Source organism: Cornus florida, unplaced genomic scaffold (assembly GCF_030987335.1).
Source record: "Cornus florida cultivar Cherokee Brave unplaced genomic scaffold, ASM3098733v1 CherokeeBrave_3.0.0_Hap2_Chr02, whole genome shotgun sequence".
Taxonomy (NCBI): Eukaryota; Viridiplantae; Streptophyta; class Magnoliopsida; order Cornales; family Cornaceae; genus Cornus; species Cornus florida.
In genome coordinates this window covers 11,280,700-11,296,113 of record NW_026775572.1, presented here as the reverse complement: position 1 = coordinate 11,296,113, position 15,414 = coordinate 11,280,700, and the positions used below count along the sequence as shown (strand labels likewise).

The window sequence follows — 15,414 nt, the reverse complement described above, 5'->3', positions numbered from 1 at the left end:
ATAGCCCCAAGGGCAAAATAGTTATTTTTGAAACTATGGATTCGAGTGCCACCAAGCACACCGCTGGAAAGACAACGAAAAACTAATCAAGATGGACTCAAGAATCGCATGATTCGGAATCCGGATGAAGGAGAAACGGTATGACGAAGAAAAACGAGCACTTAAGGCAAAAAGGGTAAACTGGTAATTATTTAGGAAGATCTGGGTGCAACAGAGCACATTGTTGGAAAGACAACGAAAAATTAGTCAAGTTAAAAAAAAAGTTTATTTGATTTGGAGTCCGGACGAACGAGAACGAGCGAAAACAAAAATCAACGTCACGACGTCGAGACGAGGCACCACGAGCACCCTACGAGCATCCTGACAAGCACCTTGACATGCTAGGGAAAAAAATAGATTCAGCCAGAACTGAGAGCCGAAACGAATTTTTCTGGAAAAATACGAAGAAGAAACCTCCCCTAAAATCGAGTTTTCTACCCGATTGGGCGAAAAAAAAAAAAACTGCAAAATCCCAAAAATGCCCCTAGATCAGAAGAGGTTAAGAGGGCAAAAGAGCTGCTACATGATCTATCCACATCTGAGAGAAAAAAGGGACTATCAAACGAATTTTTCTAGAAAAATACGAAGAAGAAACCCCTCCCGAAATCAAATTTTCTACCCGGCTATGCGAGAGAAATGAAAAGAAACTGTGAAATGGCCAAAATGCTCCTAAATCAGTAAAGGCTTAAAAACTCAAAAAATGTAACTTTGCACTAAGTATACATTTACCCTAAATGCATTTCTAGGTTGAAACGAATGTGCACGAAAGTGTAAAAAATGATTTTAAGTGCGCAGAAATGGTCCGCGGCTCCCGCGAAGCCCCGACTCAAAATCCGACCCCCTGACGACCAAATATGCAAAAAAATGAACTTGGAAATGAAATTTTGAAATCCGAAAATATGAAATGGTATCAAATTACCGTTTGTGTTTGGCTCTTTTTTTTAGGGGCGTGCCAGAGTCTTTTGACCCAAGGAGTTGGATAACTAAACTATCCTTGGTGCTGACCGAATTCATAATCGGCCCTTTTGTGAATCAGGCGACTGCTGGAAGGCAAGGATGACCCCTTCCTTCAGGTTCTTCAACGCCTCAATAAAAAGGACTTTTAGCACTATATGTAGAATTGATGAAGAGAGTAAAACAAATTACACGAGCATTCATTTATTCTAAGAGACTTAAAAAATAAAAGTAGAGGGGACTGAACCCAAGCGTCAACTTTTATTTTATAAGTAAAATTCTCATATAGAGTACAAGAAGTGTAAATCTAATACTAGGCTACTCCTATGAATAGAAGTAAAGTACAAGTAAAAGACTGTATGAAATTGCAGAAAATGAAAAATCCTAAGCAAAAGAAGTGTAATACAATGAAAATACTTAAGTAAATTGTAGGAATGGAAAATGCATTGTGTGGTTGGGGACTTTTCGTACAGAGCCATCCAGCGTTATTTATAGAAGATTCCATCAGCGGTTGAAAACAATTGCACCCCTTTTGAATTCAAACTCTTTATTTGAATTCAAACTTGTCTGAAACTTATTTAAAGTTTTGTCTCTACGTGGGAAAAACTCAACTACAACTCCTTTTTTTGAAAAATATATAATAAATAAATTATATCTCTCCAATCAGCTTATACCATGTGTTTCAAAGATAAGTCTTACAAATGCTAATAAATTATTGTCCACATAATCAATCGTTATTTACTAGACTACGACCATAATTCTTATTGCACTATGAGCCTTCTTAGTTTCTGTCACATAGCCATAAATTGAATATTAACATATAGTGCAAATAGACATGTGGCCCAATAAAAAATAAAATATTATTTTAGGGCGCAAACAGTTTAGCCCATGGCCACACTTCATACATGATTAAAGAGACCATATGAAAGAATAAAACTGGAATTCTCACACCCGATGCAACCATGGTGTAATACTCCTAATTTCAAAAGGATAGTCCTGGTATTTAATTTGTTGTTTAAATTAGATTTTTTTTATTTATTATTTGATTATTTGATTTATTTAATTGATTGTTTGCTTGAAATTTGACTTATTTGCATAAATTGTTTTTAATTTCCTTATTTGACTATTTGTTTGAAATTATTTGATTATTTGTTTTATTTGAATTAATTATTTAAGTTAATTGTTAATTATTAAATTGTTTTATTTTATTCAATCTCATTATTTGTTTTGCCGCAACGTGACTGTAGGGTTAGTTGCATACATATAGTACACAGTTCATAGCCGACATAGTTTATAACCTAGTTTTCTATGGGCCGAGTGGATTATGTTTAGGGTTTAATTGAACCTAGGGTTAGTGGCCTATAAATATTCAGGTAGTATTCTGACTAGGGTTTTAGAAAAAAAACTATTACGATATAGTAAGGGCTGAGGGAATTAGAGACGGCTGGGAAGGAAAACAGTGAGCCAACAGAGAGAGTTTCGCCGGAAAACTTAGACGAACGTCGATGTAAGGCAAGTTCTGTTCCTAACTCTCTCCCTTTGACTTGTGTTCTTTGCATCTCTATCACAATTCCAGGAGTAAATAAATGTTAAATTAATCTGGTTAGAATTTAACTATGTAGGCATGCTAAAACTTGAATTACAGTAGATTATGTATATATGTATACGTCTATTTAACTTCGAATTTCTTGTATGATTCTTGATTATAATTTGTTTAAATTATGCATAAAAGGTTTACATAATGTTTAGGGTTGTTCTGGACTTAAAACAATAGCCTTAGTACTTTAACGGAAAAAGACGTAGTCGCCGGAGCCGTGGAAGACGAACTGTCACAGTTTGGTCGACCGGTTTAGTGCACACATCGACCGGTTGGCATGAACCGGTCGACACCTTGGTATTTCGGTTGATTGGTTGGTTGCAACCAGTTAACACCTTGTTAAAAACATCAAATGGTTATTATACCAGTCGACATCTATGATAAAACAGTTGACACCTTATGGATTTAGTGGACTTTTGCAAACCAGTCAACACCTAAGATTTTACATCAACCAGTTTAGGCGAACCAGTCAACACCTAGGATTTTACATCAACCGGTTTAGGTGTACCAGTCAACACTTGGGATTTTACATCAACTGGTTCCTGTAACTCTCATATGGGTTGTCTAGTGTTGGATTTTGGCATAGGAGTTGGTATTTAGGGATGGTTGGGACTGGTTAAATAATTTTTAGTGAATTTCTGGGACCTGATATTTAACTGGAATGCATAATATGAAATAATATGCTAGGTTTAGGATAAAATTAACATAATGGTTAATTTTTAGTGAACTTCCGGGACTCGATGATTAAATGGAATGCATAATATAAATGATATGCTAGGTTTGGAATAAAATTAACGTAATGGTTAATTTATGGATTCAAACTGTTTTAAATCAATCAACTGAATTGAAATAGTTTAATTATGTTGGGGATGTTATATAATCAATTGGAGATGCCTGATAATTTGTATAAAATAAATTATATGCATGCTATTTAGATTATTATTGCTAAATAATATGCAAAGATTGTAACCATGTTTTATATCATGGGTATATGAAATCAATGGATGTATTTATAATTGTGTGCAGACATTTATTTATGTCCTCTCAATTATACGGATCTTGGGAATAAATTGATATTTACATATACTGTTGTATGGTTAATTGTTGGATTTTTGGTTGTGTTGTTTAAATCAGCATATTAAAATACATAACTTTAGGTATGCTTATTATGGAACAATTGATGTTTAAATTTAATGTTTTTATTCTCAATTGTTGGATGTATGAATTTAGTTGATATTTACATGCATGGTATGTATTATCAACTGCTAAATGGATGGATTGTATGCACCGGTATGGGACGGTGACATACTAGGGGGATTAGCTCAAAAAACGCTAAGTCCTACCTACTATGGAATTAAAGAATGAATTAATTAGAAGTTAAATCTTATTGATTTATAGTGTCAAGGCAACGCATAGTTGAGCGGCACTGCTATGGATTCTGGATGGATTGTAAATATATTTTTATGGTACCTCGATATGAGCTTGAGTCTCAAGATCAACGGTTCGGGAGCGTATATGCATTGGGATGCATAGCTGGCTATGATGGTTGGAGGTGTACCCTGTTAGGCTTAGGTACGCAGGCCCACTTTGTGTGCGTTTTGCATGTTGCCTCTATTCAGGTTGAGATCGGCCTGTAGTCCAGTGAGAGTCCTTTAGTGTGATTATATATATATACATACGGACTACTAGCTATTGTTGAGTTGGTTAGAATGTACATGCGTATCGAGTCTCTGCTTGGATTGTAGTAGGATAGAACTTGTTCGTGGGCCTGACCCACTCCTATTTTTCAGGTGTAGGTCCGTTTTAGGCTTGAGCTTGTTCGTGCTGAGTAGAGACGATTTTCCATTTTACCGACGATGTAGGACTTCCTTTCAGATATTGGGTTTGGATTTTTATCTTCAGTTTTATTTTCATCTAGTTTGGGATTTTTAAATAGGGGTCCACTAAAGATGGATTCCCGAGTTGTAATCATGGAGGTTTGGAAATTGTATTTTGTTAAGTGTTATCAATTGAGGATTTTATATTAGTATTCTTTTCAGCTTATAATATTTATTCTTATTCAATTTTGTATTCTGTGTTCGTTATAACATATTAATTGTTAGATATTCCCTCGGGTTCGGGCCTGGGCCTGATCAACCCGTGTCTCGGATCCGAGAGGTATCACAGTTGGTATCAGAGCACTCCAGGTTCAAGTGTCTCTAGGACGTTTCATATTAAGTCTTCCGCGTAGCGTTTTCTCTTGATTAGAGCTTAGGATTAGGATTCGTTGAATTCCTTTATGGTTCGTTTAGAAAGTACTAATGTCAAGTGTATTCTATAATTTCAAAATGTTTGGCACTAGGAGAAGGATGAGGGCCGCGATGAAAGCAAAGAAGGGCCCAAGGCCGAGGAAGGTTACTCTGGTGATTCCCCTACGAAGGCCGACCAAGAAAGCAGAATTGGAGACCAGAGAGTTGATTCCAATAGGCGTTGCATCGGAGTGCAAGTCAAGGAAAGTTTCTTACGTGCGGGATTGGCCAACATACTGTGGACCTAAGACAACTTCGGCGGTACTCAAAGCTGAGCCAAGCGGAGAGGAAGACCCTAAAGAAGATCAGGTTGGAGGGGATACCGTTGCATCCAAAATGGACGGCATCGGAGTTCAAGGATGACTGCTCTTTTAAGAGTACTTATAGTTACTAGTAGTGGATGAGGTATTAGTAGGAATGTAGTACAAATTGAAGCACGTACATTAAGATTCTGTTAAAGAATATTTTATGATTATTCGTTTGACAATTTTTGGTTTGGAAAAGTTCTTAATAAAGTGAACTGGTGGTTTTGGCTATCTTTTATTGTGTTGTGTGATAGCATTTTGGTGATATATATGGTTTTATTAGATTATATTGGGATGATTATGTTGCATTAATAGATGATTATCCCAGTGGGCAATTGGGGTTTGTGGAACAGGCAAGCAAATAGTTGCTTGTAAATACATGGTGTGAAGACAGATTGGTTACCAAGAAGTTTATAAAAGAACTTGTGTAATCAACATAGCAGGTTTGGTTTTGAAGGCAGAATTTCTGGGATTTAATGATAGTAAAAAAAAAAAAATGTGTAGCTTACGGAGTGTTTTGTTTACTTTACGTGTGTTGCATTACGGAGTATTTAGAACAGTTGGGATTTAGGTTGGTGACACATGTATGCAATAGACCTCAGGGTATTTTTACACCTTTTTGGTAATACCGCCATTTTACATAGGAGTAATAGGCCTGTAACACTAGATAATGGCAGACTCAAATTTCTAGCCAGTCTTTTGGTCCTGGACATGCACACTTATGATATGATGCATGGGATGGATTAGTTATCGCATTACCATGCTAAGTTAACTGGTATGATAGGTCTATTGTGTTCGCCATACCTAGTCGGGATTTGTACGTTGTAGCTATGTCATATTCTAATGGAGGTACTAGCACTTATTTGTTCCATATGGAGGAGGAGAAGGTGGAGGGGACTACTGTATCATTGGATAACATACCGATTGTACAGGATTTTTTGGATGTATTTTAGGAGATTCTAGGGTTGCCACTTAGTCGCGAGATCGATTTTGTGATTAACTTAGCTCCAGGCACTACGCCTATTTCTAGGGCACCCTATAGGATGGCACCAGTGGAGATGAGAGAGCTGAGGGATCAGATTCAGCAGTTACTCAGCCAGGGTTTTATTTATAGGAGTACTTCACCCTGGGGAGTACCGGTTCTGTTTGTGAATAAGAAGGATGGTTTGCTTCGCCTGTGTATAGATTATAGGGAGTTGAACAAGGTTACCATTCGTAACAAGTACCCTCTACCCAGGATCGATGATTTGTTTGATCAGTTACGGGGAGCCACATACTTCTCTAAGATTGATCTGTGTTCTGGGTATCATCAACTGAGGGTTAAGGAGTAGGATGTTCCTAAGACAGTGTTCCTTACGAGATATAGTTCTTATGAGTTTCGTGTCATGCCGTTTGGGATGACTAATGCACCTGCAGTGTTCATGGATTTAATGAACAGAGTCTTTCGGGCTTATTTGGATCAGTTTGTCATAGTCTTTATTGATGATATCTTGATCTATTCTAGGTCTGAGGATGACCATGCTAGACATCTTCGCATAGTCTTGCAGACGTTTCGTGAGCACCAGTTATATGCCAAGTTCGAGAAGTGTAAATTTTGGCAGCGGGAAGTGAAGTTTTTGGGTCACGTGGTGTCAGAAAGGGGGATAATGGTTGATCCAGCCAAGGTTTCAGCTATGGTAGAGTGGGGACAGCCTACTTTACCTACTGAAATTCGGAGTTTTCTTGGTTTGGCAGGATATTATCGTCGGTTCATCTAGGGGTTCTCTAAGATAGCAGGACCACTCACTCATCTGACCAAGAAGGGTGTACAGTTCGTGTGGGATGAGCACTGTCAGCGAGCTTTTGATGAGCTAAAAAGGAAGTTGACTTCTGCACCGGTTCTGGCTACTCCACAGAACGGGACAGAGTATCTTGTCTACACGGATGCTTCATTGCAGGGTCTTGGATGTGTTTTAATGTAGGAGGAGCGACTGATTTCTTATGGATCTTGGAAGCTTAAGCCTCATGAGCTTAATTATCCAACGCATGATTTGGAGTTGGCAGCTGTGGTCTTTGCTTTACGTATTTGGAGGCATTATCTGTTGGGTGAGTCCTTCAGGTTATTTAGTGATCACAAGAGTCTGCAGTACTTGTTCACTCAGCGGGAGCTGAATATGAGACAGCGTAGATGGTTGGAGTTTATGAAAGACTATCACTTTTCTATACAGTACCATCCAGGAAAAACTAATGTGGTGGCGGATGCACTCAGTCGCCAACCTGTTGGTAGTCTTTCCACTCTATCCACTACTGAGTGGAATGCATTGACGAAGGTGGATGAATTATCGGATGCGTTTATGGCTTTTATAGTAGTTACTCCTTCTATCATTCACAAGGTTTTGAAGGCACAACTCACGGATCAGCAATGCATTGATAAGGTTGCAGAGATAGCTTCCGGAGAGGTTCCATTCTACTATGTTGGGGCTGATGGAGGTTTGAGGTACAAATGACAGTTAGTGGTACCTTCTGCTGATGATTTGCGGAAGGATGTGATGACTGAGACTCACCACTCTGAGTTCTCTGTTCATCTGAGAGGCGATAAGATGTATCAGGATATGAAGCGGCAGTTTTGGTGGGCAGGTATGAAGAGGGACATTGCTCTTTTTGTCTCACGATGTAGTACCTGTCAGATGGTCAAGATTGATCATCAGAGGCCGCCAGGAGCTCTACAGCCACTACCAATACCGGAGTGGAAATGGGAGAGCATTTATATGGATTTTGTGGAGGGATTGCCAAACTCTTTCAAGGATCACAACTCTATTTGGGTTATCGTGGACAGACTAACAAATTCAGCTCAATTTTTTTCCTATCTGTACTGACTACACTTCGGAGCAGTTGGCGAGACTTTACATTGCCTAGATTATGAAGTTACACGACATTCCATTGTCTATTATATCGGACAGGGATTCGAGCTTTGTGTTTGGATTCTGGAAGAGTTTTCAGTAGGCTTTGGGTACGGAGTTGCACCTTAGTACTGCCTATCATCCTCAGACTGATGGACAGACTGAGCAGGTGAATTAGATTATGGAGGATATGCTTCGGTCGTGTGTTCTTGATTTCAAGGGCCACTGGGAGGATTACTTACCGCTTGTGGAGTTTACTTATAACAATAGTTTTCAAAAGACTATTGGGATGGCACCATTTGAGGCGTTATATGGCCGACCCTGTCGATCGCCTGTTTGTTGGATGGAGGTTGGTGAGAGCAGATTCTTGGGTCCTGAGTTCATCAAGGATACTTCTGAAAAGATTGCTCTTATTCGAGATCGCATGCGTACAGCTCAAAGTAGGCAGAAGAGCTATGCTGATCGTCGCACTCGTGTTTTGGTGTTTCAGATTGGGGATCAGGTTCTACTCAAAGTGTCGCCTATGAAGGGTGTAATGCGCTTTGGGAAGAAAGGGAAGTTATCACCGTGGTTTGTCGGTCCATTCATGATTACGGATTGAGTTGGAGCTGTCACTTATCGATTGGCCCTTTCGGATAATTTGGATCATGTCCATAATGTGTTCCATGTTTCCATGTTGCGGAAATTTCTGCGAGATGAGGATCGGTATCAGCATATCGATGTTGGGGAGATTGAGTTGCAGCCGAATGCAACTTATCTGGAGCCATCGTGTCATATTGTCGACCGTCGGGATCAAATCCTTCGTAACAAGGTTATCCCTTTAGTTCGTGTGCAGTGGAGTCATCACAATGAGGCTGAGTCCACTTCAGAACGGGAGGATGTCATTCGCTTGTAGTTTCCTGGATTAATGGAAGAAGGTAAGAGCAAATTCCGAGGACGGAATTCCTTTTGTTAGGGGGGGAAATGTAATACCCCTAATTTCAAAAGGATAGTCCTGGTATTTAATTTGTTGTTTAAATTAGATTTTTTTTATTTATTATTTGATTATTTGATTTATTTAATTGATTGTTTTCTTGAAATTTGACTTATTTGCATAAATTGTTTTTAATTTCCTTATTTGACTATTTGTTTGAAATTATTTGATTATTTGTTTTATTTGAATTAATTGTTTAAGTTAATTGTTAATTATTAAATTGTTTTATTTTATTCAATCTCATTATTTGTTTTGCCGTAACGTGACTGTAGGGTTAGTTGCATACATATAGTACACAGTTCATAGCCGACATAGTTTATAACCTAGTTTTCTATGGGCCGAGTGGATTATGTTTAGGGTTTAATTGAACCTAGGGTTAGTGGCCTATAAATATTTAGGTAGTATTCTGACTAGGGTTTTAGAAAAAAAACTATTACGATATAGTAAGGGCTGAGGGAATTAGAGACGGCTGGGAAGGAAAACAGTGAGCCAACAGAGAGAGTTTCGCCGGAAAACTTAGACGACCGTCGATGTAAGGCAAGTTCTGTTCTTAACTCTCTCCCTTTGACTTGTGTTCTTTGCATCTCTATCACAATTGCAGGAGTAAATAAATGTTAAATTAATCTGGTTAGAATTTAACTATGTAAGCATGCTAAAACTTGAATTACAGTAGATTATGTATATATGTATACGTCTGTTTAACTTCGAATTTCTTGTATGATTCTTGATTATAATTTGTTTAAATTATGCATAAGAGGTTTACATAATGTTTAGGGTTGTTCTGGACTTAAAACAGTAGCCTTAGTACTTTAACGGAAAAAGACGTAGTCGCCGAAGCCGTGGAAGACGAACTGTCACAGTTTGGTCAACCGGTTTAGTGCACACGTCGACCGGTTGGCATGAACCGGTCGACACCTTGGTATTTCGGTTGATTGGTTGGTTGCAACCAGTTAACACCTTGTTAAAAACATCAAATGGTTATTATACCAGTCGACATCTACGATAAAACAGTTGACACCTTATGGATTTAGTGGACTTTTACAAACCAGTCAACACCTAAGATTTTACATCAACTGGTTTAGGCGAACCAGTCAACACCTAGGATTTTACATCAACCGGTTTAGGCGTACCGGTCAACACTTGGGATTTTACATCAACTGGTTCCTGTAACTCTCATATGGGTTGTCTAGTGTTGGATTTTGGCATAGGAGTTGGTATTTAGGGATGGTTGGGACTGGTTAAATAATTTTTAGTGAATTTCTGGGACCTGATATTTAACTGGAATGCATAATATGAAATAATATGCTAGGTTTAGGATAAAATTAACATAATGGTTAATTTTTAGTGAACTTCTGGGACTCGATGATTAACTGGAATGCATAATATAAATGATATGCTAGGTTTGGAATAAAATTAACTTAATGGTTAATTTATGGATTCAAACTGTTTTAAATCAATCAACTGAATTGAAATAGTTTAATTATGTTGGGGATGTTATATAATCAATTGGAGATGCCTGATAATTTGTATAAAATAAATTATATGCATGCTATTTAGATTATTATTGCTAAATAATATGCAAAGATTGTACCCATGTTTTATATCATGGGTATATGAAATCAATGGATGTATTTATAATTGTGTGCAGACATTTATTTATGTCCTCTCAATTATATGGATCTTGGGAATAAATTGATATTTACATATACTGTTGTATGGTTAATTGTTGGATTTTTGGTTGTGTTGTTTAAATCAGCATATTAAAATACATAACTTTAGGTATGCTTATTATGGAACAATTGATGTTTAAATTTAATGTTTTTATTCTCAATTGTTGGATGTATGGATTTAGTTGATATTTACATGCATGGTATATATTATCAACTGCTGGATGGATGGATTGTATGCACCGGTATGGGACGGTGACATACTAGGGGGATTAGCTCAAAAAACGTTAAGTCTTACCTACTCTGGAATTAAGGAATGGATTAATTAGAAGTTAAATCCTATTGATTTGTAGTGTCAAGGCAACGTATAGTTGAGCGGCACTGCTATGGATTCTGGATGGATTGTAAATATATTTTTATGGTACCTCGATATGAGCTTGAGTCTCAGGATCGACGGTTAGGGAGCGTATATGCATTGGGATGCATAGCTGGCTATAATGGTTGGAGGTGTACCCTGTTAGGCTTAGTTACACATGCCCACTTTGTGTGCGTTTTGCATGTTGCCTCTATTCAGGTTGAGACCGGCCTGTAGTCCAGTGAGAGTCCTTTAGTGTGATTATATATATATACATACGGACTATTAGCTATTGTTGAGTTGGTTAGAATGTACATGCGTATCGAGTCTCTGCTTGGATTGTAGTAGGATAGAACTTGTTCGTGGGCCTGACCCACTACTATTTTTCAGGTGTAGGTCCGTTCCAGGCTTGAGCTTGTTCGTGCTGAGCAGAGACGATTTTCCATTTTACCGACGATGTAGGACTTCCTTTCAGATATTGGGTTTGGATTTTTATCTTCAGTTTTATTTTCATCTAGTTTGGGATTTTTAAATAGGGGTCCACTAGAGATGGATTCCCGAGTTGTAATCATGGAGGTTTGGAAATTGGATTTTGTTAAGTGTTATCAGTTGAGGATTTTATATTAGTATTCTTTTCAGCTTATAATATTTATTCTTATTCAATTTTGTATTCTGTGTTCGTTATAACATATTAATTGTTAGATATTCCCTCAGGTTCGGGCCTGGGCCTGATCAACCCGTGTCTCGGATCCGAGAGGTATCACACATGGTGAGACAATGACTTGTGATTTTTCAATGTTTTCATAACATTTTATGAAATCAAGAATTACATAAGATGCAATATAAATGTCATTGGCTTCCGACCTCATCTTATGTAAGTCAAATACATCGTAAAATGTGTACTTATGTACACATTACATACATGAAATCAAAGATACAAGTTTAGATATATAAGGCTACAAAATGACATTTTATGCTAACATTTGCATGAAATGGAAACTTAAAAGTTACGAGCCATCCAAGGAATGATGAACATCACAAACCAAGTCTTTGTACTTGAAAAATATCCCCGGTAACTATAGGGTGAGTAACATAAATCTACTCGTAGGAGATGAGCATGCGTAAACCTAGCATTTTACAATATTATTACCTTAAGGTCAAACAAGTCAAAGAGGCTCATGCCACCTAACGTCTATGTCAAAATGAGAATTAGGGAGCATCTTAAGCTACCTTAGAGTATTTCTAGCATAAATCAGATCACTTATGCAATTTAAAAAACATGGGAGCACATAGTGTAACGCAACAAGACATAGGTTTCCAAAGTTATCAACTTTTACCCTAAAATGCGGTAACTACTGAAACGGTTCATGCCACCTAAATTCTAAGTCAAAATGCTTATGTAGGATCACTCTTAAGTCATATCAACATGAAACAACATGAATCATGATATCTATGAAATTGAATAAGGTTGGGACATTCTACACAATACGACAAGATTTAAATCTTCAAGAAATACTACTTGAAATTTAAAGAGTGAAATCAAGGTTAAAGCATGACGTCTATGTAATTTAAGCAAGGTTGGATATTCCATATGTTGAGGTTGAATTTCGCCGCGGTCTAGTACGACACCGTTTCCTGCAAAATAAGGATGGCAAAGTCAAACACCGGTGTGGTGTCGGCCGTTGACCCTCCGACGATCAAGTTAGCAAGGATTCTTGATAGAGAATTTTAATCGTAATTTGCTTAGTAGGAGTTTTTTTTGTGTGTACCTTATTCCCGAGTCGTCTTTGTATTTATAGTCACTTCCCTTATTCTTGATAAGGGAGTTTCATCGTCCTTAGCCCATGGAGCCTACCTCGTGGAAATCCTATCCTTGATAAGACTTGAACTTATCCCATGACAAATCCTATCCTAGATACGATTTGTCATCATTCTTATCTAATAGAATGGTTATCCTTAATAACAAGATATTATCGTCTGAGAGTTGGAGAAATCTGGTGGCCGGTCAATATTTAATTCCCTTTTTTGTTAAGTCAAGATTGGCTAGGGTTATTTTTCCCTATCAGTTGCCCCTTATTTCTGGGTACGTGGTGGACCAAGGAAATACTTTCTATATTCCATTTGTTTCCTTTTTACTACAGGCCCCTTCCATATTGTAGTAGGACTCCTTTACAAGAACTTCACTGTTACTTGAAAAAGAATTTTCTTTCCTATAAATAGATAAATATATATATTTATTTATTTACCTTCCTTTTCTTTTTGGTCTGAAATCCTCCAAACTGGATCCTAACTGTGAGTTTATTGTGGATCGTTGTAGATACGTAATTAGGTCAAGTTGGCTCTACCAAGTTATTGGTGTAATTCCAAAGTGGTTTCGCTATTTTCACGATATCCGATACCTCATCATGTTCGTGCAGAAAAATAACTTGAATACTGAATCTCAATTCGAGGACTCAACCTCTGAAAGTGTTGAAGAACTCGATCCTGACTATGCTGATGAATCTGGTGTTGATTACTCCTCAAGACCAAGGACTGCTTTTTCAAAGCAACCTCCTCGTGAAGGAGAATCCTTAATGAAGGATGAGAATTTACAGAGTTGTAGAGTTAAATATTCCATTCATTCATCTATTCGTCTTCACAAACCCAAACCAGAAGATAGATGTTCTTCTATTCGTTTGGGTGAGGTATGTTTTTTCGAGTCGACTTTTGCTGCGGGCTTGCGTTTTCCGATTCGTCCATTTGTAGAAGAAATTCTTTCTCATCTGAAGATAGCTCCTTCTCAAATTGCTCCTAATTCATGGAGAATTATTATAGGCTGTTTGATTGTTTGGGGAAAGTGTGGCAATGGCCGTCTAACAGTAAATCAATTCCTGCATTTTTATTATCCCAAGAAGAAAAAAGATAATTTTTGGTACTTCCAGTGTAGATCAAAGAAGACATTCCTCCTTGTTGCAACCCCTGAAAATAATAAAGGTTGGAAGAGTCGTTTCTTCTTTATTTCCGGTGCATACGGGAAATTTCCAACTATTTGGAATAATTCAGATCCAACAGGTAATGCCTCTTCTTACCCAGTAAAGACCTTTAGCGATCTCATAACTGACGAGGCTTTAGATTTGTATGTACGAGCTCATAGCTCAAAGGAAACCTCCACCCACTTAGAGAAAGGTAAGAAAAATAAACATACTTATATGTGAACTTATTGATTTTTAGTTAATATCTCATTAAGTATTTCCCTTATTACTTTTTATGCAGGCAAGAAGCTCAGTAAAAGACTCCTAGCCCAAGTCCGGTCAAGTAATCTCCCTTCTACTCCTGCTTCCAAAAAATTACGAAGGGTAGGAGAAGGGAATCATGGTACATCCGCAAGCCCTGAGTGTTATCAGGTCCTACTTTTGTACCTCTAGGTTTCAGCGGATTTGGTGGGGTTCCTACTAGTTTCGAAAGTTTTTGTTCAGTATCAACTAACCAAGCCTTTTCCCACGGGGAATCGGTTCTCGATGACGCTAATGTCGCGAATGACAGGTTACATAAAATGGTAGTAAAAGACGACACTGCTAGATTGCAGAGTCTGCCAGCATCTGAGCTTTCAAAGAAATTTCTTCATCTAATCAGCCAGGTGAGATTTTACCCTTATTATGCGCATCTCTTTTTTTTTTCGTTTATTTATTTATTTATTTTTAACTGTTCGCCACTATTTATTTATTTATAGGGCACTACATACTCTGTTGTTATCGCCAAAGAATACGAGAAGCTTTCCTTAGAGATGGCTTCCCTCAAGGCTAAATATGAAGATGTTACTTCTACACTTAAAATAAAAGAAGATGACTTGACTAATGCAAAATTAAACTTTCAAGATGAGAAAGTGAAACTTACCAAAGAATACTCTGATAAGCTGGAATTCGAGAAGCTAGCTGCCGTGGAGAGTTTTAAAAATTCTGATGAATTCAAGGTGCTCATAGGCAAGGCTTGCTGTGATGGTTTTGACCGGTTCAAAGCTCTTGTCGGCAAAGATCGTCCAGACATAGAATTTTCTAGGTATGACGTTCTAAGTGAGAGCGAAGAGGAAGATTGAATTCCATAGTATTAGTCATATATATATATATATATATTAGGTTTTTTGATTTCTCAATATGTTGTTCCTTTAAAACTTTTCAGAATATCTCTGAATCCAGAGAATAGTTGCTCTACTTTTGTCTTTCATGGTATTGTTTCATACTTGTTGTTTCCTTATACAGAACTCATTTTACTTTCCCAGGCTTCACTCAGCCCGTCCTTCTTTCGAAGGAACATATTTTTACGAGCTTCACCCAGCTCGTCCCTTTAGTAAGGAAAAGTCACTTATTTCTTTTAATAAAGA

General features: G+C 37.6%; 1 protein-coding gene across 1 annotated transcript; it reads left to right on the top strand.

Annotated features, from left to right (window-relative positions):
* The first annotated feature begins 14,589 nt into the window (after positions 1–14,589).
* Positions 14,590–15,144, top strand: LOC132295639 (uncharacterized). Its single transcript, XM_059793944.1, has 2 exons — positions 14,590–14,673; positions 14,767–15,144. The coding sequence occupies exons 1-2, from the start codon at positions 14,590–14,592 to the stop codon at positions 15,127–15,129; spliced, it is 447 nt and encodes a 148-aa protein (XP_059649927.1). The 3' UTR covers positions 15,130–15,144.
* The last annotated feature ends 270 nt before the right edge of the window (positions 15,145–15,414 follow it).